This window comes from Hemibagrus wyckioides, linkage group LG02 (assembly GCF_019097595.1).
Source record: "Hemibagrus wyckioides isolate EC202008001 linkage group LG02, SWU_Hwy_1.0, whole genome shotgun sequence".
NCBI classification, from domain to species: domain Eukaryota; kingdom Metazoa; phylum Chordata; class Actinopteri; order Siluriformes; family Bagridae; genus Hemibagrus; species Hemibagrus wyckioides.
Window position 1 is genome coordinate 20,147,568 of NC_080711.1, and position 25,857 is coordinate 20,173,424.

General features: G+C 39.2%; 3 protein-coding genes across 3 annotated transcripts; 1 reads left to right on the top strand and 2 right to left on the bottom strand.

The window, feature by feature from the left end:
• The first annotated feature begins 9,179 nt into the window (after positions 1-9,179).
• hopx (HOP homeobox) lies at positions 9,180-14,163 on the top strand. The gene is made up of 2 exons (XM_058375165.1): positions 9,180-9,702; positions 13,866-14,163. Exons 1-2 carry the CDS (start codon positions 9,541-9,543, stop codon positions 13,941-13,943), a joined length of 240 nt encoding a protein of 79 aa, XP_058231148.1. The 5' UTR covers positions 9,180-9,540; the 3' UTR covers positions 13,944-14,163.
• A 3,231-nt stretch (positions 14,164-17,394) lies between these two features.
• LOC131369512 (uncharacterized) lies at positions 17,395-23,278 on the bottom strand. Its single transcript, XM_058416255.1, has 8 exons — positions 22,198-23,278; positions 22,092-22,119; positions 21,955-22,011; positions 21,698-21,832; positions 19,795-19,923; positions 19,314-19,455; positions 19,078-19,212; positions 17,395-18,071 (listed from the first exon to the last, which is right to left on the bottom strand). Exons 1-8 carry the CDS (start codon positions 22,214-22,216, stop codon positions 17,991-17,993), a joined length of 726 nt encoding a protein of 241 aa, XP_058272238.1. The 5' UTR covers positions 22,217-23,278; the 3' UTR covers positions 17,395-17,990.
• A 148-nt stretch (positions 23,279-23,426) lies between these two features.
• On the bottom strand, positions 23,427-25,631 carry arl9 (ADP-ribosylation factor-like 9). The gene is made up of 4 exons (XM_058416241.1): positions 25,300-25,631; positions 24,657-24,828; positions 24,322-24,497; positions 23,427-24,048 (listed from the first exon to the last, which is right to left on the bottom strand). The coding sequence occupies exons 1-4, from the start codon at positions 25,528-25,530 to the stop codon at positions 23,863-23,865; spliced, it is 765 nt and encodes a 254-aa protein (XP_058272224.1). The 5' UTR covers positions 25,531-25,631; the 3' UTR covers positions 23,427-23,862.
• Between the last annotated feature and the right edge of the window lie 226 nt (positions 25,632-25,857).

Consider the following 25,857-nt stretch of genomic DNA (forward strand, 5'->3'; position numbering starts at 1 on the left):
TAATCACTCAATAATCATCCAGCCTAAAGGCTAAAAATACTCAAGTCATTAGCGTGACTTCCTATTAATGTCTGGCAGAAGAATAACAGTTTTTTTTTTTTTTAAACCAAGCAGAGATGTGATCTACACAGTTATTTTACCCAAATGTACCCAAATCACTATTTGCACCCAGAAAGGAAATTGACCCATGACTTAGAAACAGTAAGTCAGTCCTTATCCTAACACCCTAACCCAAACCTTACAAACAATATTGATAGCAGTTTTCCATGTTCAATATTTCATAACAACATTGTTTTGTTCCATAAAACTGCTAATTGGATAAAATCAGAGTACAATTTCCAAGACTGCCCCCTTGTATGATAATTGCTAACAGTACATGACCATTTCTAAGGTTTTGCGATAATCCGCTATGACCCTTAAATTTGTCTGGGTTAATTTAGTTGGAACTAGCTTAAATAACCATATCTTCCCTAACCATATCTACACTATATGTTAAGACAGTGGGTGGGGCAGGTTTTACACCCTTTCTGACACAACTCTACCATTTCATCTGAATCTGGGACCAAGAATTAACCCCTCGGTGGTTGTTTCCCTGCCTGGGATTCGAACCCTGGTCGCAAGATTGAGAACGCGCGATCCCGTTCAGTTTTCTCATTCTATTGGCTACCAGCTGCTACGGCGAGGTAAAAAAAAAAAATTTACCAATCAGGATTGTGCATTTTTCGTTACTAGTCAGCAAGCTTCACTTTTTTTAAAATAGAGATATTAGTGTGATGGCTAACTAGAAGTTAGAAACTCTTTATAGAGCTACAAGCTAGCTAAAGATACCCGAGGAACCAATTTCTTTTGGAAATGTGTATACTTATTTAAAATGTAAAATAAAAATGTAAAAGTCGATTAAAAATATTACTTGTGCAAATAACATGGCAAATATTTAAAACATGATAAAAAAATAAATAAATATATAAAGTGATGGACGCAGGACAAGTGTCTTAGAATCTGTTTAGAAAGAAACACAATGGCTGAAATTAATCGAGCGCCCAGTGCAGGCAGATAATACCATAAACGCAACCCCCCCCCCCCCAGTAATGGCACTCACGATTGTCCAGCTGGCTATATAGTGTTTATATTTATAGAGTCATGAGTTAGCTTTAAAGGAGTTGAAAGTACATGGAAGTGATGTCATGAGAAGTCCTTGCTCATGCTAACTCATGTTGAACTATTTATGCTCTTTTAATTCAAACCTGCAACTTCATTAGACCAGACCAGCTACTGATCAAACCATCTAAAGATTTTAGCTTTCATTTTTAAAAAATCAAGAACAGTCTATATAGATACAGAATGGGCTTAGGCTACGTCCTAAAAGCTTCTTTTGTACCTAACACTTAATGCTAGGGTCTGAGTAATGGTTGCGATTTGTCAGGAATGATGAAAACAGTGATTGAGATCATGTTTTTCCTCTCTGCTGGTATACACACACACACACACACACACACACACACTGTTGCACAGACAGTGGGTTTTTGGATTATTGGGAAACACCCTTGTACCCTCCTGGGTGCTGTTAAGCATTTTTAGCTAACAGTCATCTGTGTTAAATGTTGGCTTTGTAATCAGAATTTTATGCCATCTCTCTCTCTCTCTCTCTCTCTCTCTCTCTCTATCTCTCACACACACACACACACTAACTGTTCCACTGGCTTTAATCTTATTTTCGACAAGCATGATGTCACACACTTCCTCTTGCCCAGTGATGATGACATTTTCTCCTTCTGAAATGCCAGCGCTCCCTTTCACACCCACACACTCCTTTCTGGTTCATTTGCATCATGTTATGCCTCCTGCTGTGTATGTTATGATTGCTTTGGCTGCTTTAAAATGACCCTTTGTAGAAAAGCACTTCCTTTTTTGTGTTGTTCTCCTTTTCATCAAGCATTCTTCTGAATCGTCTAAAGCCGACATTACAAAGCCGGACAGGATGAAGAGTTCACAATAGCGAGAGCAAAACTAAATCGGGATTTCATGTTCCGCTCCCCGAGAAGATAACACGTTAGCGTCCCATTCTATTGTGTTCAGACTAGAGGACTAGTGGTACTTGACCAACTTGCTTTGGGGATTATCTCCTAGCCAAATATCCCATTGTTACCGCATTATCATCCCTGTACAAACCTTTACAAAAGACAGGTGCTACCACCACCATGCTTCACAGTGATGGATTTCTGCCGAATGTAGCACTCTTTGCCAAGGTCAGCAAGATCAAATTTGGTCCAATCATTTTTCTGCATGACTCCAAATATGAATTAATAATAACTTTCTTCTTAACGCTCCATAAAATCCTTCTTTGTGGAATGTTATGCTTTGAATGTCCTCCCATCTGTGCTCAAGATGTCTCTGAAGAATGCCTTGGCCTGTTTTTTGCAACCATTAGTTTTAATGGATCCACATTTACACTTCAACTTTATCCCTGACTTGTTTTGATAGCTCAATCATGCTGTTTAATTAGGTATTTACTCTCTCAAACTCAGAGGCTGTTAACTGCACAAGTCTCTCCCTTGCCTTCATCTTAATAATGGACAGAGATTCTTCAAGTCAAGTCAAAAAGCTTTTATTGTCATTTTAACCATATATAGCTGATACAGTACACAGTGAAATGAGACAGCGTTTCTCCAGAATTGTGGCGCTACATAAAATAACACAGAGCTAAGAACAGAAGGTAGTTGTCCAGCCGTGTATGGATAAAGCACATCAGAGGATCTGCTACAAAAACCGAGCTATTTATGTTCAGAAAATTGAAGCTGATGAACTACGGCTAATTTTTCTCCCCCTCCAAAAAGCATGTAATAAACCTAGAATGATCCAAACCCTGGCTTACATCATCGTGAATCAAAGCGTAGCATTTTGGTTAAGCTTGCTGCAAAGCGGAAAATAGCTGTGGCGTCCACACAAACCACAATCTCATCAGATTTTGATGCTTTCCATGAACACTTTGCTGCTAGAAATATGTACAAAAACATACCATGCAACATTCTTGACATTCGTGTAAAAGAAAAAATTCTGAAGGAAACACGTCATGTCATTCCTGCATGATTTTCTACCACTACTGTTCTCTAGCAACGCCAATTCACAAGTTGTTTACAGTTGCTAGAACAAACAAGTGTCAATCAGCATCTGACACATCCACACATTTCTGATCAGGCAGAAAGGAGGCGTAATTAGGAAAATACTGGATATTTCTTTATGTACTGCCTTGTTAATGGCAGATCTTTACCATCACACAGTGTTTGGGTTACAACATCGGAAATCCTTGAGCTTTGCCGTGAAATGGAAAACTAGCATAGCCCTAAGCTTCACATGGGTGTGACCAGTGGAACTTCCTCATTCGATCATTTTGTTGCCCTTTTAATAACAGAACAAGAACGTTTTCACCAACAAGCCAAAACTGGAGACCAGAGGTCTTTGTAGATTATCTTTCCCAGCTCGCTCACTCGGTTGGGCCTTAAGGTGCACACATTTCCTGCATGCACACAATAAGTATTGTTCGACAGGAAGTGAGCTGAGATAGTTCTGTTCCGCACACACACAAACACACACACACAAATGGCTCGGTAAATAACCTAAAAAGCATATCATCAACATTTGCCCAGTGCAAATCTTATCTTATGATCATAAATCTGTAGTACTGATTAGTCTTTATTATTTGCTTAGTCATTACTATTTGATGGATTACGACTGTTTGCTATTTGATAAGTCGTCGTTACATATGTGTCTTATTCAAAGAGCATGAATTTGAATTAAAGACTAATAAAAGGTTTTTACTTGTTGAAATGATTAACACTAATGAGCTATATCTCTAAATTGTCCTTGGTGTGTGTATGAGATATTGTGCAGGGTTGGCTCCCCTTCCTAGATAGACCCCAGGCTCCCCATAACCCTGTTTAAGTTAAGTTTGTCTTTATGTGTCACATATACATTACTGCATTCTTCGCATATCCCATCCCTGGGGTTTGGGGTCAGAGCACAGGGTCAGCCATGATGCAGCGTCCCTGGAGCAGGTGAGGGTGTTGGAGGCCTTGCTCAAGGGCCCACCGGTGGCAGCTTGGCAGTGCTAGGGCTTGAACCCCAATCTTCTGGTCAACAACCCAGAGCCTGCCTTAACCACTTGAGCTACCATCAATCCTAACCACCACTTGTGATATGTGTAACAGAAAATTAATGGATGGATTGATTTCTTCATCCTTAGTAACTTCCTGGTCATGGTCTTGCACTGGTAGTTTAGTCTCGAAAGCTATGAGTGTCTGAGGTCATCGTATCAAAACTGGCATGTACATTTCCATAGTTGGGTTCTATTTCCTTCATTTCTTCCATAAACAAAGTATTAGAATTCATATTTAATTAAACAATTTTTTACATCAATTTACTGATAAATCGCAATACAGACATGAATACAGATAGTGTCGTAATACATAAATATATTTAACAGAAATGTTTTTAGTATAGCTGTAGGCTAAGACTGTATTGATAAGAAATTAGTGATTATTTTTTAAGCTAATTACGTCTTTAACAATGCCACTCCGCTTATTGTGCATCTGTGTGTTGTGTGTGTCACAGTAAATGAGTGTCATGAGTATCGTGTGTGTACACAGCCTCATCAGTGGTGCTGAGTGAGTGAAGGGTGTATGATGAGCCCTTTATCCTGTGTTCAAGGTTCATTATTCTTCATCTAGACACAGGCTGTTAATACACACGGATCTTACTCATGGCTGAGTACACACACACACACCAGCCTCTCCATACAACCAGTTTGTAATATTTCCAGTCGTCACAGGTGTATGTGCGTGATAGTTCATGTACTAGCATATAACACACCAAAACTAGCATTGTCCTTAACCCGTATCATAACAAACCACGCATGAACTACAACAAAACAAACCTAGCATATAGTGAGCCTAGCATGAACCCTGAAAAAAATCCCTAGTCTATAATAAACTTATAACCTATAATAAACCCTATTAACATATAATAAACCTAGCATGAATCTAAACCCAAACTAGCACACATTATCCTTTAACCCATACCATAAACTTAGCATGATACTAAAACAAAACTAGAAAATAATAAACCTAGCACGAACCATAAAAAACTAACCTAAGATAAACTTAGCATAGGGGTGTCCAATCTTATCTGCAAAGGGCTGGTGTAGGGGCAGGACCTGAGTCTACTGAAAGCCAAGATTAACTGATTAAACACGTGGAATCAGGTGTGGCTTCTGCCTGATTGGTATGAACACGCGCACTCACACCGATTGGACACCTAGCATATTGTAAACATAGCATTAACCACAACAACAAAAAAGTCTATAATAGTCTATAATAAATGTAGCATGAGCCTCAATCAATAATCTTAGCATGAACCACAACTAAACAAACCTAGCATAAACTCAACCTGAAATGAAATTAGCTTATAATACACGTAGCATGAACCACAATAACAACCCTAGCATATAATAAACTGAACATGATCCTAATCTAAAACTAGCGTATAGTAAAGTGCAGCTACAGAGGAGACATTTTATCTGATCTCTCTCTCTCTCTCTCTCGCTCTCACACACACACACACACACACAGGTATTATGTACTCTTCTACTTTCCATTAAGCTCCATTGGTCCTGTGTTTAGCACATCCTGCTACTAATTTGCTTCCTCTGTTGTTCCTTTAGGCCAGAAGAGAGTGTGTTCATGCTCTGTCTCTGATGTGTCTCATTGGTCTGGGCAGATTTGGGTTCCAGATGTCTGTGTGTGTGTGTGTGTGTGTGCGTGTGTGATGTTACATAAGAACCTCTCATGTGCCTCTCAGTCTGGCTTCTGTCTTTTTTAAATAAACCGTTATGTGAATTATTTTTTGTCCGCTCATACAGTGTGTGTGTGTGTGTTTATTTATTTTGTGGTTTGGGTCCAATTACCTCTTTAGACCGAAGCATAACTGCAAATCAATACAAAGTTGTTCTGACTGTAATGTAAACCTGTAATGAAAGATTCCTGTCCAAGTAGGTGTGGTCTGTTTTAAGATGACTCCTCCCCTAACGAGAGACGAAAAACGATATCTATCATTTGCTGTGGCCTTCATGGTTACCAGATCTTAAACACCAATGGGAGATTTTGGAGCGTCATGTTAGAAATCGCTCTTGCCACCATCAGCAGGACACCAATTGGTGGAACATCTTTTGGAAGGAATACAGCTCCAGAGCTCTGTAGAAGAAGTGCCAAGAACCTGTTCTGGAGGTTTGTGTTGGACTTGAATGACTATGTGTGGAGTCACTGACTAATATAAATCTGTCAACACCTTCTGACCAATCAGAATCAGGTGCAACTTTGATAAATACCATTTATGGATATTCTTAGTCAACAATCATATTTGCTATGTAAATATAACTATAGGCCATGTTGTTTTGCTTTGCTTGGGAATGCTAATGGAATGCAGTTCAACAGGAGTGTGTGTGTGTGTGTGTATGAGTGTGTGTGTGTGTGTGCGACCTTATGCCCTTTAGGGCTTTTGTAATGTGTAAGAAGGATATTTTAGGAGTGCAGAACAAAGTGGGTGTGGGAAAGAAACATCTGTGTCCATCTCTACCGCTCCCCACACATACACTCCCACTTCTCACTTCTCGCCCACAATGCCTGATATAGATGTGATCTAACTGCCAGTTGTTTCACCAGAATGCTCTTCCAAACCCTGAATCATCAGAGTGATATGCAAACTTCCAACACTAAGCTGACCAGACAGTTGTTGCTACTGTCCTGTATTTCAGATCCATTTCAGGTATCCCACAGTTCTTCAACAGTAATCAGGATGTAGATTTAGATCCCTAATGAGCATACAAGGAAAAATGTCCTGAGATGACATGAGAAAGAACTCTTAAGGGGAACCAAAAGGAACACATCCCTATTTTGGGTGACACCAGAAAGTCGTTTATAAATAAAATAATTTTAAACAGTGCTGAAAGGATATTCAGTATGAAGATACTCTGCTTAAGACATCCAGGACACCAATATGAACTGATACACACTGATATACCAAAGGTTTGTTGTTGCTTCCACTCTTCTAGGAAGGCTTCCTACTAGATTTTGGAGCATGGCTATGGGGATTTGTGCTTATTCATCCATAAGAGCATGAGTGAGATCAGGCAGCGATGTCAGATGAGGAGGTGTAGCGTTCCAGTTCATCCTAAAGGTGTTCAGTGGGGTTGAGGTCAGAAACGTTTGAGTTTTCCACTCCAATCTTAGCAACCTATGTCTTTATGGAGCTCGCTTAGTGCACAGGGATGGTGCAACTTTGTGGCAACAGTTTGTGGCCATGAACCACATTTGGGTGTGATTATCAAGTGTCCACAAACCTATAATAAGAAATACATTTGCAGACCACACTATATATACATGATATTGCCAAAAGTTTTGGGACACCCCTCGAAATCATTGAATTCAGGTGTTGTTTTTCAGGGGTTGGGTTTGATCTCCTTAGTTCCAGTGAAAGGAACTCTTAATGCTTCAGCTTCATACCAAGACATTTTGGACAATTTCATGCTCCCAACATTGTGGGAACAGTTTGGGGATGACCCCTTCCTGTTCCAACATGACTGCACACCAGTGCACAAAGCAAGGTCCATAAAGACATGGATGAAAGAGTTTGTTGTGGAAGAACTTGACTGGCCTGCACAGAGTCTTGACCTCAACCTTTGGGATGAATTAGAGCGGAGACTGCGAGCCAGACCTTCTCGTCCAACATCAGTGCCTGACCTCACAAATGCTCTTTTAGATGAATGGTCAAAAATTCCCATAAACACACCCCTAAACCATGTGGAAAGCCTTCCCAGAAGAGTTGAAGCTATTATAGCTGCAAAGGGCGGGGCAACTCCACATTACAAAATACAGATTTTCATACAAAGCTTATATAGTTTTAGGCAAGAATTTTCCTGTCACTGGTGCCCTTTTGCATCTGATTCATGTCATTGTGAAATCAAGGTCGCTGTGAAAACAAGCAGTATGTTTTGGGACATTTTGTAATATCTGGTGATGTTTCTTCACTTCACTAAAAAATCTGTTCAGAGGTGAAAGACCGCACATCACTATAGCTTTGTAAAAGGAAGAGCAAACAAACCACCAACATCCGACCAATCATGATAAGAGGCGTTTCCACTGACTTGATCTAGCAGAGGCTCCAGCCTTTTGCTCTAGCAGAGGCAATGAATGTGTTTAATATGGGAATTGGGAATGGTTTTAAAGTGTATAGGGCTTCAATTAGGTAATTCTGGTGCTAATTTCATTCTTTGAATTTACTGATATAACTTTAGATCTAAATTAGAATTTTCAGCTCGGAAAGTAATTCTGCTAGAATGGTTTATATTATTGGGCTTGTTTTAATAAATATTAATAAATCAATCATTGATTGATTTATTGGAAGGAGTCTCCAGGGTCAGCACTGACCCTTTCATTTTTCCAGCACGCAAAAGTCCATGCATGTTCATACTATAAGAGGCAACAGTGGAACAGATGTAAATTAAAAAGTGGTCTGCAAAATTATACGTATAACGTATGATACGTTTTTCTATAGACAGTTAAACATTTTAAACACTGACTTAATGAACTGCTGAGATGTAAGAGGAATAAAACATTACAGGAAGTTGAGGTTATAGGAAAATAATTCACTTTAGGGTCATAATATGACATCACAATCGCACCGCCTTATTAGTGACAGTTTTTCTATAACAGCGAGCCCATAATTTTTTGTATTCTTTACATAATAATAATAATAATAATAATAATAATGATAATAATAATAATAATAATAATAATACGATTTCAACTGTCTGCATCATCTGTACCTACTATAATGTATTAGACAGTGCATGGGTTAATTCACTCTTTACCTGATTCAGTATTATTATTTATATCATTTTATTTAGAAATATATGTGTGTTTTATTTCATGAAGCTATTCGGCCACACCTGCTCGTCAGGTAAACACACCTGTGGCCGGAACACGAGCTTTGGGTAGCAGCTGGTTTTACAGGTGCATCAGACAACACAACACAAAGGGTCCAAGGTTGTTCTGACGTCACTGGGTAAATATTGCGTAATAAGTACACAAGATGAGGTCTGGCAAGCAGATATAGCCACTGTTAAAAATGTATTAAATCATCAGCAGTGTTAAACTGCTCACTTTGCATAGTTGCATAGTTGCCAGTGCACGCGCATGTGTCTTTCTTTTCTTTTCTTTTCTTTTTTTCTCCTCTTAGAAAGACTGCGCCTTTAAGTTGTAGGATCGTGATGTTAAAGTGAATTGCTTGTCCGAGTGGGCGGGAGCGCGCAAACTTCTCCTCCTGCTCTTCAAGCTTTTCGTTTTTTAATGATATTACTCTCGCGCTTGCTCGCGCCGTTGTGTTTTTACTGTGCAGCACTGTCTCGCGCTGACACTTAGGACTTACTGATATTTATATATTTTTTTATTGCTGTTCGTTTCTCTGAGCCTCTTGTTTCTGAAAAGCCCCATGGCCTCTAACGGGAGCAGGACGGAGGGGCTGGGCACGCGCCTGGCGGAAGATCAGCTGCGCGTGCTGGAAGAGAATTTCTCTCGCGGGAGCCGGAACCCGGACGGAGCAACGCTCGCGCTGATCGCCGCTGAATGTGGACTCAGTGAGGAGGAGACGCTGGTGAGTGAGGAGGGACATACAAAACACACATAATAATAATAATAATAATAATAATAATAATAATAATAATAATAATAACTATTATTAAAAATGATTTTTTTAAATGCACAATAATATTTTAGGATCCATAGAGCTGTTTTATTCTACAACAGAACACACTGCATTTAGGCTTAAAACCCAGTGACAATTTAATAACAAAGTTAATATTAATTCATTTAAAACAGTCAGAATATTAGAGATTCTAATATATCTAAAAATTTAGATTATTACTTTAATTTATTTTTTATTATTATTTTTTACATTTTAGTTTTTTTATTTTTTGTTTTAGATATTTTTGTCTTATTTATTTATTTTGAATTTTTTTTTTTTAACATAATCCAATTTTTTTTTCTTTTTTTATGCGGTATTTTTTCCCCTAGATTTTCTCTCTAGCATTGTCTCATTACTCTCATTGACCAGTTAGATCTTGTGCTGTCGTCGATCATGCGACAGCTACAAGTCCAGTACACAGGCTCCCTCTGAGACACGCGAAGTGAAACACGTTAGCTCTGAGACATGCGAAGCCACCATTTCTTTTAAAACTTCTACTTTTGCAGCTTCAAGAGGAAGCATAACACACTCAGAGGAGAGCGCTCTTCTGCATACATGATGCGCACGATGAGCTAATGATTGAGAGCATGGCTAATTTTGCACTGGGTACTGGGTGTACTGAGTACTAAAACAAAGCTCTGAAAGGTTTTCCTTGCCAAGTTATGTGAAACATCTAGATGATGGCAAGCTGTAAGCCAATACATGTCCTGTGTCCTGTCAAAATAATACCTTCACTTGGAGAAAACTCAGTCTGAACTGGTTGGTTGTCATGATGCATTGATTCATTTAGACCAGAAATTTGATTAATCAAAAAAAAACAATACACTTTGATTTGTTTATGTTTAGCAAAACAAGACTTATAAATTATTAGCAGTTACAAACGGTCATTTCCTCATCAGCCTTTTTTACTAAAACCAGAGACACCGCTTATCATGTTACACAGAAACTACAAAGAACACAATTCCGTGTGACTATAAACTGTTGTAGAAAGGACATTCTCTACATTTACATTATTTACTGTCCAGTGTCACCCAACTGAGGTTCCCTCCTGAGTCTGAGTCTTAAGGTTTCTTCCTCATATCATCTCAGGAGGTTTTTCCTCACCACCTTCGGCTCAGGCTTCTCATTAGGGATAAATTTTAGGGATAAATAGTAACTTAACTTAAACTTTATCATGTTTATACTATGTTTCTATACTTCCGTAAAGCTGCTTTGAGACAATGTCCATTATTAAAAGCGCTATACAAATAAATTGAATTGAACACCAAGTGTCAGAACCTTTACCTCTGACTGTTTCCAAAAAAAAAAAAGTCTGTGGTTCATTAAAGATTCATTTCCATTTATTCTTTAACATAAAGTCAGCAGCAGCTGATCCTCGCTGTCATTTTACCTCGTTACCTCATGAGTCACACTAATGAACTGTTCTGAGGCTGAAATAGATCTCCACGGAAGCATTTAATTAATGAATGAATTAAGTTACACAAACACACACACCTAATAAACCTGTTCTTAACCTAATATGCTAAAGCAGTTAGCATGACCTATGGTAAAAGCTTCTTGTTAGCCTTAGAATTTTAACTCCAAAGCTAAACAATACAAATGTACACTTAACTGATTTACAGAAAAAAAATCAAAATCTTTTGTACAGTTCTAAACCTGAAACCTTTCTTGGCTGATTGCTTATAAAGTTCTAAAAAAAATTATGGCAAAAGAAAATCTACCTCCTGCCTAAGGAGGTGTGTTAGAGCAGTTAGTCTGAGCCTAATAGCTCAAAGCCTGAGTATAAAGAACCAATATTTGCATGCAAAACTCCTCTTGGCTGATTGGCAACTTTTTTATTTAAGCGGAAGATGTGTGCAAATTTCCCTGAAATGTCACCGTCCACTCCTCGCAGCTCATTAAGCATATGTAAAATGCTAAAATGACACCAAATCCCACTGTTTTATCCGATGAATCACATTTGAGGTAACATTTTGAGGAGAAATTGTGCAAGCGTTCCTTTTAACATCATCAGCCACATCCTGAATACTAAGAGATGAGGAAATGTTTCTCAGTCTTTGTGTAAATGATCTGTTTTTTTTGCATAAGTTGGAATTTTTCATGCTCTATTACAGTAATCTAGCCTGTTACTGTATTAGACATGGACGTCCCTGCCTTGTTTTCATGTCTGTGTCTGCTCTGAGATAAACTGTGCTGACAGTGTGAAGTTGAACAGGCCGGAATTGGTGAGATTCCTCTAACGCGTGAAGAGTCTAACGAATCCGCTGACCAATCAAACATATGCAGGTTTCTGAAACAAATTATATTTCTCTGAAACAAAAGGTAGGTAGGTAGATAGACAGACAGACAGATAGACAGATAGACAGATAGATAGATAGATAGATAGATAGATAGATAGATAGATAGATAGATAGACAGACAGACAGGCAGATAGATGGATGGATGGATGGATAGATAGATAGATAGATAGATAGATAGATAGATAGATAGATAGATAGATAGATAGATAGATAGATAGATACCACAGCAACATGCACACAATATCCACAAACAAGATGCCATAATTTTGATTTGTTTCCTGTTCTATTTTACCGCTCTTCCAAATCTTTGACACTGGAGACTCCTTCCACATACTGTACATTTTTCCTAGTTAAATAACAACGTGGATCGTACACTATACAAATCAGCGCACATTAATATTAACCCGTTCTTTGCCGAGAGATTTACTGTCAGAACTACTGTTAAGGAAAAGGAATTGACACCCTTCCGACCAATCCCAAGCAAGAATTCAGTAGCGCTGTGGTAAAGGAAGTGCTGAACTCTCCAGCTTATAGGAGTGCGTATCCTGCACCGATGATTTCCAATGCAAATGCGCCCCTGGGGAAGCCCGTGACTGAACGCTGGATTTGAATTTTAGGAACTCAGAGTGTAAATCGGAATGCATTCAAAGCCGATGCATGTGACCTGTCTGTCTTTGTCACTCATCCTTTCTCTTTGCCAAACTGGTTCAGCCTGAATCCTGACCTGAATTAGAGAAGCAGCACAATAGTGTGCGTGTCGCTAAGATCACGATGGGTGGAGCTTGTCATGTTACTATGACATAATGATACCACTGCTAAATGTATTATTAGCGATCTGTTGTCATATCATGAACACGTACTTAGCTTTCATACGCTGACTCTATAGGAAACGTTTTTTATGCCTACATTTCCACTGGTTTAGAAGCCAAACCATTACAACATAAGATTTGGGCGTTTACTGATTGAACTGATTTTACAAGTTTTGACCATTAAAATCCGAATCCCATAGTGACTATACACAGCAGACAGCCATGCAAATATGCATGCAGAGTTGCTTAACTTGTTGTCATGACGATCAAGCGACGTGTCCCCCAAACCCTCTGACGTCACTGTTTTATCCTTTCTTTGTCACGAACAAGCCCATATGAAAAAATATATATAACATCTTGGATGTGTTTTTGTTTCGTGTTGTTCTAGCAACATCTTAACTTGATGCTATTCTTAGCCTCAGATCTATTGTGCTAGCATGAAAGAATGTTTTCGACAGAAACTACAAAACACTTCCGTATACAAAAAAACAAAAAACAAGTCGGTCTGTAAAGTCAAGTTAGGACTTGATGGTGCAGTGGGACACCAGGTTCCAGGTCCTGAACTCTCTTACTCCACAGGGGTTTCCTCTGGGTCCTCAGGTTTCCTCCTACATCCCAAAAATTGTGTCTGTGTAAATTGTATATTTTAGTGGATTGGCATCCAAACTATTGGACAACCAAAATTCCTTCAGGCATATTACATCAGGACACAATAAACATTACAGGATCACCCAAATCTGGTAGTTTGTTAGAGTACCAACAAATAAAAAGCTTGAAGATATTTGATGCTTTTTTTCTGTAGAAAAACTGAACACAGGAAGTTGCGCTGATTCCAGATTCCACATCCGGTTTACTTGATATGAATTTGACATGTAAATGTATGTGGTTAAAATTTTAGTGAACTGTCCATTTTAATAATCAGACAATCTCTCTCTCTCTCTCTCTCTCTCTCTCTCTCGTGTAGAAGTGGTTCAGGATGCGTAACGCTCAGTGGAGACAAGCAGAAGGACTGCCTCCTCAACCGGGATCAGTCAAAGACTGAAGACAAACAGGAATCTCTTTCCACACACACACCGCTCGTCCTCTTTTTCCATCCATCCTTCTCGTTCTGTTCATCCGTCCAGTATCGGACAGGTCTTCCTGCGTTCTCATGCTCTTTATTTTCGCAGTTAAACTATACGTGTTGGCTGTATGTGAAGTAAATGTATATTGCACACACTAATGTCATGTTTACATAATGGAATAAAGTGTATATTTGGTTATGGGTGAATGCAGTGCTTTTTATAATGCTGCTGCCTTTCTTGTCTTTTAAGAAAATAGTTTCATTCAGTGTTCTGGGAAGTTTCATCGCGTATGTTCTAGCAGCTGTAAACCGTCGTTACCTCACCAGGCTCTCTAGTTTCCTGTGCTGACGTTTAATTAGATAATAAAATGCATGTTTTACATCAAGGTACAATGTTACTCCTGACAAAGATATTAAAGGTAATAATGAAGTTAATAACAGAGCTGCGATGATGTGAAGTGACTGTCCTCTCTGTTTTTGTATGATGAGATTTTCACTGTATATGAAAAGCTGGATTCGTGACAATTATATTAAGAGTGTCCTAAATATTCAAATCAGTGTTTCATTTGAATAGGCTTTTAAGCCAACACGTTTCCACTGTGATGAATGAGTGTCTGTTATGAAAGAACCCAATGCAAAGAGGCACTGTCAGAGTCCTGGCTCAAAATGTTCACAAACAGCAAATTAATGGGGTGTGTGTGTGTGTGTTTTGATTAGAGTTAATGGGTGTCAGAATGGACACACACCCAAAAGGAAAAATAAACATGTTGAGCTGAACACAAATGCTGCACTCTCTAAAATTTGGCACACACACATACACACACACACACATACATAGAATATAATCACACAGCACCCATAAGCACTACTGTATTTGCAGATGAATAGCAGAAATCAATAACGAGTCCATCCGTCACATACGCTTTTGATATTAGGTCCTGAATAAAAGCCCCTAGTGAGTGATGAAGGAGTGTGTTGGAGTAAATGAGAAAAGACTGAACTCAACTGGGCAGTACACACTGCGAGACTGAATGTTGCCACAACGACTAGACAAATACATGTGGAACCTATCAGCGAGAGAGAGAGAGAGAGAGAGAGAGACGGATGAATGAGAGACAGAGAGATTCGGATGTCAGCGGGCCAGCTGGATGCAGATCCTTTCCTTCCTCTCTCTCTCTCTTTTCTCTCAGTTCCAGGAAGAGAACCGTCTCGTCTTAATGATCTGAAAGCTGATCAGCAGAGTAACTCGCTCCAGTTCATTCTACACGCTGCGTCTGTGTTTGAATGTCTGAACTCAGCATATGATAACGTTTTGTGGTCAGTTACTTCTGTCCAGCCTTGCCTTAATATGGACTAATAAAATCTGCAATTTATCCCTCAATAGACGCTACACAGCTCCGTCCCTGGGTTCAAAGTAATAACCATCAAATCACTGATGTAATGAGGTTTGTCGCTTCTGCTATTTCAAGTGGGTGTGGACTCCAATTCCAATTCTGTCAAGGATCCAGCATACAATGTATACACACAGCATCTTGCATATGTTGTCACCCCTAACTATGTAGCTAGGGGTAACTTTTAAGGAGCTAGAGAGATCCAGAGCTTAGACACAAGAAGCTGTTCACAGGAAATCGAGGGTCGGAAATTTAATTCCACTTGTAGAGACTCAGCAAATGTGTTGAAAATTCTCTGGTCTGGTGAGAAACATGCCGCTATGTTTGGAGGAAACCTGATAAAACTCATCATCCTGAGAACACCATGCTTGGCCGTGAAGCATCACTGAACTTTACCCATGGCCCCTTGGTTGCTACTCGGGTTAATGCCCTCATGCTCACTGAGTTTTGCTTGACAGTCTCTTCTACGCAGCGACATGGTTTTTTTTTGGATAATATTATGCTAACATAAGCTGATCACTGCTAACAACCACTTGCCTGACATGCTGATAAAGCATTAAATGATAAGAAATCTGATTTATTTGATTCACCAGTCTATTGAAATATCTGCACTAATATACACTCATTTATTGATAATGGAGTTATTTTTAATGCAGATCTAAGCATGTAAACTTGATTATTATTATTATTATTATTATTATTTAAATCTAATTCAATTCGGATGCATGCACATTAGCATGTGTTACTTATATACACTGATAACATTATGACCACCTGCCTAATAGTTGGTCCCCCTTTTGCTTCCAAAACAGCCCTGACCCGTCCTGCACTGTGTATTCTGACACCTTTCTATCAGAACCAGCATTAACTTCTTCAGCAATCTGAGCAACAGTAGCTCGTCTGTTGGATCGGATCACACGGACCAGCCTTCGCTTCCCACGTGCATCAATGAGCCTTGGCCATCCATGACTCTGTCTCCGGTTCACCACTGTTCCTTCCTTGGACCACTTTTGATAGATACTGACCACTGCAGACCGGGAACACCCCACAAGAGCTGCAGTTTTGGAGATGCTCTGATCCAGTCGTCTAGCCATCACAATTCGTCAAACTCGCTCAAATCCTTACGCTTGTCCATTTTTCCTGCTTCTAACACATCAACTTTGAGGACAAAATGTTGACTTGTTGCCTCTAATATATCCCACCCACTAACAGGTGCCATGATGAGGAGATAATCAGTGTTATTCTCTTCACCTGTCTGGCATAATAATCTAGAAACATTAGAATGTTCCATGATCGTAGTTTTTTTTTGGTGTCACAAAGTCGCTTTGCTTTCCTGGTGTGTCACCATTTGCAAAAGCGTGATATCATAAGTAAAATATGAAGATACTTGTCACCATCTGATCCTAAACACACACCCACACCTCGTGCCACTCTTTTCAGTTAGTTGAATCACTTCATATCACCAATGAGTCAACTCTTTTGACTCACAAATGACTCACTGGCAGTAAAAATGTGTTAGACCATCATTCATTAACAAAAAAATGTGCAAAAGAAGTTTGGAATGTTTTAGGTTGTGGGTTTACATAATGCTGACACCTAGTGTTTGAAATAGAAACTGCGCAAAATAATTCGTTTGGTTGGTTTTTGTCTACAAATCTGTCTGGATTTTTTGTCTAATACAATCATATCAAGTATTTATTTAAGACTTAAATTAAACAGGCTATAGAGTATAAATTTTATAATCATATATTATCATCTTAGATTACAGATTATAAATCTTTAAAAGATTATAAAAGGAAACAAAGCCATGGCCATAATAAATAAATAAATAAATAAATAAATAAATAAATAAATAAATAAATAAATAAATAAATAAATAAATAAAAACAAACCCTTACTTTAGTAATTTACGAAATAATCCAAAACAAATAGTAGGAGACTTCAAAAAGTCCTTTAATGACTAAATGATTCTGATTGGTCAGTAAGTGTTGATTAATTTCCTACAATAGGAGTCCTGACAGTATGTGTATAGTGGATGTTCCACTATATGTGGATTTATTGTAAAGTGTGTCATTGCTGATTTGAGGTTTCCTGTAAGTAGATGGTTGAGTCTCCAGTGTCAGTGCTTTAACATTAAATTAAGCAATAATTTGATGAATGTACATGTTCTGTCATGTGAATCATTTCACTGTTTTGAATATTCACACGCCCGTAAAAGCCGTCTAGCTATGAGAGAAGGTCTGTAACGCTTTTCCCACACGCTAATTGAAACTAAAGCTGCGTGAATATCTGATGTGAAAAACACACAAAAGACACACTGAGAAAAGTTCTCTTGTCCTCTGTGTTGGCTGGACGAAGTTTACCATTCTGGCATTTTGCTTAAAATAACACAACCTTTCCAACATTTTGGAATGAAACGTTCCAAAGTAAAGTCTGACGGCTTGCAGAAAAAGAGAAAAGAAAAGAAAAGAAAAGGAAAAACAACAAGGAAACATTTATATGCTTTTTAGTGACATTTAATCGGTCCATCTGTTACTCTTGTTTTCTCTCTCTCTCTCTGTTCTTTAACCAGGACAGTAACACTGGCTGTGTGATTATGAGGTCTCGGTCTCTATTTCTTTCTTTATTTTATTTTTCAAGGAGGGATATAGCTCCTTGGGATGGAGAGCTCTCTCACACGAGCACTTGCTGTGGCTTTTCTTGCTGCTTTAGATACCTGGTTATAAAATAAATTCAGTTATGAATACATACATATCAAAGCTGACATTAGGCCTCATTTTTATCAAACTGGATACGACAAATCATCTATTTCACACATAAAGAGTATGTATTTTTGCACATCACCTCACTAGGTCTGTACCTTTAAGTTCTTGTTTTTTATTTATTTATTTTCACAATACTTTTCTTATATTCCTTAAATCTCTGTATGTAGTATTTTCGTGCTATATTTTTAACTCTCTGTACCTAGTAGTTTTGTTATATTTATTTTATTATAGGTTATTTGTCATATATATATTTTTTTTGTTATATTTTGTTAAATTTGTGTTATATTTTATTATTTGTTATATTTGTGTACCCTTAAATTCGGGTATTTATTTATATATTTTTTTTTTGTTATATTCCTTCTTATTTTATTTATTACCTGTGCTTGTGGATACTGCTGGAAGCTTTAAATTTGGGATGAATAAAGTATCTATCTATCTATCTATCTATCTATCTATCTATCTATCTATCTATCTATCTATCTATCTATCTATCTATCTATCTATCTATCTATCTATCTATCTATCTATCTATCACTCCACTTGAAAAAAAGAAAGGGCTTAGAATGAGATAAATATGATGGAAAGTCTTTGCACAGCTATATTACACAGTTTTATCCAACTTTCCGAGAACTAAGCAATACTGAAAAGTTTTTACTCTGATTATTGTTGATTTCTCGAAGGATATGTGGTATCAGTGGCAATCAGACCCACTCTACTGTTTTTTGGTAACACAACCACAAATTCCTCTCACTTGAGTGAGTTTGGAATAAACATAATTAGAGGTGTAGAAATTCTTGTAGCATTAACTCTCTCATGCTCTTTCTCTCTCTCACCAACACACACACACATTACATAACATATATTCAGGGGCTAGAGTTCAAGAAAAAAATACTAGAGTATTCCTTTAACACTCACACATTCACAGACACACACACACACACACACACACACTCTTACAGGCCTTATTGCGCTCTCAGGCTGGCCATACTGGTAGAAGAGTTTGCTCTCTCGCAGTTTGGGCGCACACAGCTGTTCGAGTCTCGGAGTCGCCTGAGATGATTTAGCTGCACACGAGATGCATGTTTCTACATTCTGCAGCACACACACACACACAGAGTCAGCAATTTGTGGACATTTTGTAATCTATTCACTGTGGTTGGTTTTTGGATTGTGTGTGTGTGTGTGTGTGAGACCTGGCGGTTGCTCTGGTACTCGGGGTGTGCGTGTCTGGGCTGAGCAAGCTGAAGAATGCGAGGAGAGGCGACTGCATTCCGCACCGCAGAGCTGATGTGCCACACAGGACAGTTGTGCTCACATCGCATTGTGTGAGGGAGACTACACAAACACACACACAAACACACACACACACACACACAAACACACACACACACACACACACACACATCAAAAAACCAACCATACTCACTCAAACTGGGCTTAAGATGAGCTCCAAATTTAATCAGATATAAATACTAACAGTAATAATAATAAAACAAATCAAGTTTACATGCTAAGATCTGCATTAAAAATAAATGAATGTATATTACAGCTGACTGATATTTCAATACACTGAGGAATCAAATGAATCAGATTTCTTAGAGTGTTTGTCTTAGAGATTCATTCAAGAATCATAAGTGGCGTCAAACACGTCAGACTTATTCGGTGACGTCATACCTCACTACCTGAGAGCTCCTGTGACGAGAATTTGGGGTTGCCAAGCGCGAGAAATGCTCATACTGTGATGTACCAGAAAGAAGACACGTCCTTCTCTTTGCTGCTTCTTCAGCTTCCTTCTGCCGTTTCCTGAGGGGAAATACAGGTCACAAGAGGGTGAGAAGCGAGCTCGCGAAGAAAGCTAATCAGTGTGGAACGCCAACAAGACCACATTTCTTATTTCTGAAATAAGCGCGTTTTACAATAGACCCTTTTTGGGCCGATGTCATGATTGCGTCACAGCGCTAGTTGGAGGCAAAACAATGGGAAAACTGGAGGCGGCTAATACAAACCAGTACAGAGTCGGCTACACAAGGAATGTAAATGTCATCTTGTCAGAATCGACGGAGTACAGGTTCTAATTTGAAGTTTTATCGCATACCTGCTGCCACTGCCAGACAAAAAGAAACAATGATAGCTGTAGTCAAACTCAATAAAACGAGCGGACTGGACAGAAACAATCATGAAAAATGCTGGCGATTGCAGCGCACACTTCATATCAGATACAGTTAAAGAAACTATTGTTTTTCGTTGGTATGGTTTATGGTTTGGTTATGTGTCTAAATATTTCTTGTGCACACCCACCTTGGGCAACAAGTTAAATCATTTCTCATGTAACGCTATCTTTTTAGCGTGTAAGTTAGCTAACTGGTAGCTAACGACCGGAGACTAAACAAAGGAAACTGTTTCTATAGTTGCCAGAAGCAGTCGGTTTTTCTATCAAATAGGTGTAGATGTCAGGTCACTCAACTGGAGGTCAACCTGTCACATCGCCCATCCACTGGGCGTGTACGTGTCTGGTTCTGTCTGTTAAAGTTAATTTTGTCAGTGAGTGACCTACATTGTCAGATAAATTCGGATTTTAACTAGAAATTGTTTAAAAACAAACTAACAAAACTTGATTACTACCACTTGTAAAGCGGTCAGGGATCTTTCTGCCTCCACTATAGCTCCGCCCACAAAAAACGTCACAATGTTTGCTAACAGAAAAAGGGTCTATTACTTCAGATTAAAAAAGGCGATCATTTTTATGCCCTAGAATTTATTGAACAACGAAATGTTTTTGAAATTATTTCAACGAGGTACAAAAACGTCATAAGCTTTTGTACCTCTTGTGACTAAGTAAAAAATGCCGTCGTCTTAAATGATAATCAGAAGCAAACTTAACATGCTAATGGCACTGACCACAACTGGGGGCAAAACCAATATACACTTCTAGCAATATTAGCACTTGGGATGGAAACCTGTCATGAAAAGCTCAGGCTTTGTTATGAAATGCTCTTAATGTTAGCACACTTAGCTTCAGACATGTTTGAGAGGAGAGCTAAGGAAAATAGTCAGTGAGTACTTATAGGATTTACAAAGATTTTACTTTCTATGCTAACAGGACACAGAAGGTAAGTGTTCTTGTTAATGCTATAAAATCTGAGAGAAATGGATAAAATGATAACTAGACAAATGCTATTTGCAATTATTAAGGTACTAAGATACCCTCTTAGCCTTGGCAGTTAGCTTGCTTGTAATGATTTTTGACTTAACTGGCAGGAACAATTTGGCCCCAAAACTTTTTGACTGGAGCTACATGGATAAAGTAGCTAGCACAGAACGAATGCTTACAGTACAACTACTTTCTTACTATTATAGAATTAAAGGCCCATTTATTTTTATGTTGTCAGAGTCGTTGCCTTGAGCGTTAATAGAACAATCGAGCGCTGTGCAGGTTTTTGGAATATGGCTTATCCTGCTTATAGAAAGCCAGTCTTGCGTGACTTCATATGACAGAAACTACACCCACTTTGTGCACCTTTAAGCCAAACTACATTGATGTAAGCACTAATCTCACACTGCTGTGATAACCCCTTACCAAAGCAGGTCTCGATGGAGGGCAGAGAAATCTTTTTTGGGTTGCGACAGAGCCAGAATCCTTGACATACTTCTGGCTTTTAATGAAGTCCAGGACAGTGGCCATATTGTCTCTTGGTTTCCCCAAGTCACGTTTCTGCAGTGTGAATGTGAATCGGAAAAAAAAAGGAAGGCATCTGTGGATTTACTAAGGAGCATTTATTTGAATAGATTTGCATTATTTTCACATTTTATTTTAGAAACCTTTAGAGAACCTACGCTGGTGTTGTGAGCCAAACTGTTTTAGATTCTCGCGGCCGAGCGAGCTCCAGGATCCTGAAAGACAAAATCGTTGTGTCCAGCAATAGACAACAATGTACCATGCATAGGAATTATAAGCATGATCCTTTCATTACCTGGGTGATGGGGTTGAGTTGAAACGCCCTGGTGAGGAGAAAAAAACAGCAAAGATATAACAAGTTGCACTGTAAAAATATGTTAACTATCAAATAAAGACATTACTCGTGTTTGGAGACGCCATGCTCTGCTCCTCAGGTGGCAGAATCAGCGAGCGGAACTCTCAACCGTTTCCACGGCGCCTGTTACCTGAGCTACAGGTGTCACATGGCTTGAAGTAGCATAGATCCAGTAGCGTGGAGTTACAATAGCAGGGTGTGCTATCAATTGTGTCTCTGTGATGCAGGGGAAAGCTGAACTTGATGGTCAATCAGGAAATAATAATAATGAAAAAAAAATAAGGAATAGAATACATTATATTGCCAAAAGTTTTTGGACACCCCTCCAAATCATTCAATTCAGGTGTTGTTTTTCAGGGGTTTGGGCTCGGCCCCTTAGTTCCAGTGAAAGGAACTCTTAATACTTCGGCTTCATACCAAGAACATTTTGGACAATTTCTCCCAACATTGTGGGAACAGTTTGGGGATGACCCCCTTCCGGTTCCAACATGACTGCACACCAGTGCACAAAGCAAGGTCCATAAAGACATGGATGAGTGAGTTTGGTGTGGAGGAACTTGACTGGCCTGCACAGAGTCCTGACCTCAACCTGATAGAACACCTTTGGGATGAATTAGAGTGGAGACTGCAAGCCAGGTCTTCTTGTCCAGCATCAGTGCCTGACCTCACAAATGTGCTTCTAGAGGAATGGTCAAAAATTCCCATAAACACGCTCCTAAACCTTGTGGAAAGCCTTCCCAGAGGAGTTGAAGCTGTTATAGCTGCAAAGGGCGGGACAACTCCATACATTCATGTGCATGTAAAGGCAGACGTCCCAGTTTTGGCCTGGCTCGCAGTCTCCACTCTAATTCATCCCAAAGGTGTTCTATCGGATTGAGGTCAGGACTTTGTGCAGGCCAGTCAAGTTCCTCCACACTATCCATGTCTTTATGGACGTTGCTCTGCGCACTGGTGCGCAGTCTTTTTGGAACAGGAAGGGGTCATCCCCAAGCATGAAATTGTCCGAAATCCTTTCACTGGAACTAAGGGGCCGAGCCCAACCCCTGAATTCAATGATTTGGAGGGGTGTCCCAAAACTTTTGGCAATATAGTGTATATAAGAAAACAACCCATTACAATATGGTTCCTATATTCATCAGCCCCTAAAGTTTGTGGAAAACTAAAGAATGCAATCGCCAAAACACTATCAGCACGTCTTGGCGGACCGAATACATTGGAGTTTTTTTGTACATTTCACATCCATGTAAATGGTTATGACTTTTGAAAACAGCATCAGACATTGAAACTTTTTATTGGATAGTTAAGTTCTTTTTCAACAAATATATTGCTTTAAGAATCAAAACAGCATCTAATAAATATAAGACTATAACAATAAGAAACAGTTACAAATGCCTGCGTATCACATCCATGTTAAACACAGATCCATCCATAACAGTGTTAACAGTGCTTAGCAAAATGTGCTAGTTAAACATCTAAGAACATCTACCATCTATGCCACATTGCATAAAACCAAATGAAACCACAGTTAACACACCCAAAGAACTGTCGCTTTGCTAAAATACTGATGCAACGATAAACCCGTAACCCTGAAAGATCATGTTTAAGTGCATTCTGCTTTAGGAATGTCTTTGGTGACAAAATAGCCCTGATTCATTCAGACATTTGTTAGTCTATTGTTGAGGCTGATATCAGCCAATCAGGTGCAGCTCTGCTACTCCATACAGTTGCTGTTCATCATGTCCAGGATGAGCTCATAAGCATCCTGCACGCTGGGATGAGCATCGGATGAGCCTTTCTGAACTTGCGTGCCCAAAACACACAGCTTATGGCCTTCGCCTAACAAACCCAATGCCATCGCGTCGTACAGCTCGGTCACCCCACGTGCACCTGGGAGATCCTGAGAGAAACAAACACACACACACACACACAAATAGGCCATACATCATCATCATTATTATTTTCAGGACAAAACATATATATATATATATATATATTTCTGAGGACAAATATTGCCTCCTGCAAATTCAAAACAAAGAGGAAAAACAAAGATTTTCTGTGTATATCCCTATATAATTTATACATATGCACATACTTTTGTCAGCTTCCAAGCTCCATAGTAAACCGGCCACACACTTGCACTCTTGCTTTAGTAGCGCTAGTGTATGTTTACCTGTTTATTAGCGATCAGGACCAGTGGGAGGTAAGGTTTAGAGGTCAGCAGCTGGTGCAGGCTGGTCTTAGCCAGAGGAAAGCGTGTCGAGTCGGCCGCGTCAAGCACAAACACCAACACCCTAGCATTCTTCAGATACATGGGCCAATATTCCCGGAGCTTCTCCTCACCACCAACTACACGCAATCGTGAAAGAAACAGGCATGTGTACACTGATGACAAGCACTAGGTTTATGATGTGATATACCCCAGCCTTGTGATTTTCTAATTAATGTCCCGTTCATGTCCGCTTAATGAAATAATTATTAATTGAGCCGCCCAGTATGTGTGCATACTCTCAAGGAACTCGATGTGCAACTCCTCTCTGTTGATAGACACTGCATTGAACCCCTGAGTGGGTGACACGTCCTGCTCTGTGCTGCCGGTCACGAAGCACTGAAGAAGACTGGACTTGCCAGCACCATCCAGACCCAAAACCAACACTTGACCACCTCTTGACTGTCCTTGCTGCACACAAAAGCAAAAAAAAAACATCATGAAGACACTGACACTATATATTATACGTCCATCAAAAGTAGGTAGACATATATGAGGTTGCTGGACATCCTGTTCCAGGGCAGATCTAAGGTGGTATCCTATAACAGTGCCACGTTTCAGTACGACTAATTCTACGGTGGAGATTGTATGGTGATGTGATTGATTTCATGCGAACTCAACAATTAGGAGCATCCATATACTTTTGGCCATATAGTAGTATATAAGTCCTGCACTTTTCCATCATACTTCAGATGGTTGTTTATTGTATTTTTTTTTTTGCTTGTTGTGACTAGCTTGATCTTCACAACAACTATTTATGACGTCACAATCTGTTTGAATAACATGTGGACCAGGTTAGCTAAAGTAGTTAGCTAGCATTAGCACCAGCTAATATAACGCAGTTATCTCAGCGAAGTGATCGGCAAGGAGGTGGAAACAGACCTGAGAGACTTCAGGGACTTCGCATGCGGTTTCGATCCTTATTTCTTCCTCGATGAACTTTTCTTGCTCGATGAACTTTTCTTGTTTATCTGCGTCTACGTTCTTTTTTAACGCCGCTTTCTCCGCTTCTCTCCTCTTCTCCCTGCCTCTTGAATTCCAGATAACATACACGACGCCTCCGGTTAGTGCCAGAGCAGCTCCAGCTAAACCAAACTCTCTCAAACCGGGCATGTTGGGTCGAGACTCCGATTATAACATCCGAGTTTCTGACAAACTCACGGCCATCACGAGCCGCCCTCGGAACATGCCTCCAGGGTTGCCAGATTGGAGCTGGCAAGCTCCACTCGGGTTGCCAGATTGATTCTTATTACAACTTTCCATCTGTACAAATTCATGAAGCAGGGCTGCCACAAAAAGTTGAAATAAAATAAAAATAATTCAAAACAAACCAAAAAAACCGTTTGTTTTCTTTTACCCAAATCTTCACAGCCATGGACTATTTTTTTTGAATTGAAGCTTTAACAAAGGGGTGTCCAATCTTACCCGCAAAGGGCCGGT

Coding starts and splice junctions, on each gene's coding strand:
- hopx (XM_058375165.1), top strand. CDS start 9,541: ATGGCCTCTAACGGGAGCAGGACGGAGGGGCTGGGCACGCGCCTGGCG. Junction 9,703..13,865: donor TCAGTGAGGAGGAGACGCTG/GTGAGTGAGGAG, acceptor TCTCTCGTGTAG/AAGTGGTTCAGGATGCGTAA.
- LOC131369512 (XM_058416255.1), bottom strand. Junction 22,012..22,091: donor AACTCAACCCCATCACCCAG/GTAATGAAAGGA, acceptor TTTGTCTTTCAG/GATCCTGGAGCTCGCTCGGC. Junction 19,456..19,794: donor AGGAGCTCTCAGGTAGTGAG/GTATGACGTCAC, acceptor GTGTTTGTGTAG/TCTCCCTCACACAATGCGAT.
- arl9 (XM_058416241.1), bottom strand. CDS start 25,530: ATGCCCGGTTTGAGAGAGTTTGGTTTAGCTGGAGCTGCTCTGGCACTA. Junction 24,829..25,299: donor AAGTCCCTGAAGTCTCTCAG/GTCTGTTTCCAC, acceptor TTTTGTGTGCAG/CAAGGACAGTCAAGAGGTGG. Junction 24,498..24,656: donor GCACATCGAGTTCCTTGAGA/GTATGCACACAT, acceptor GATTGCGTGTAG/TTGGTGGTGAGGAGAAGCTC.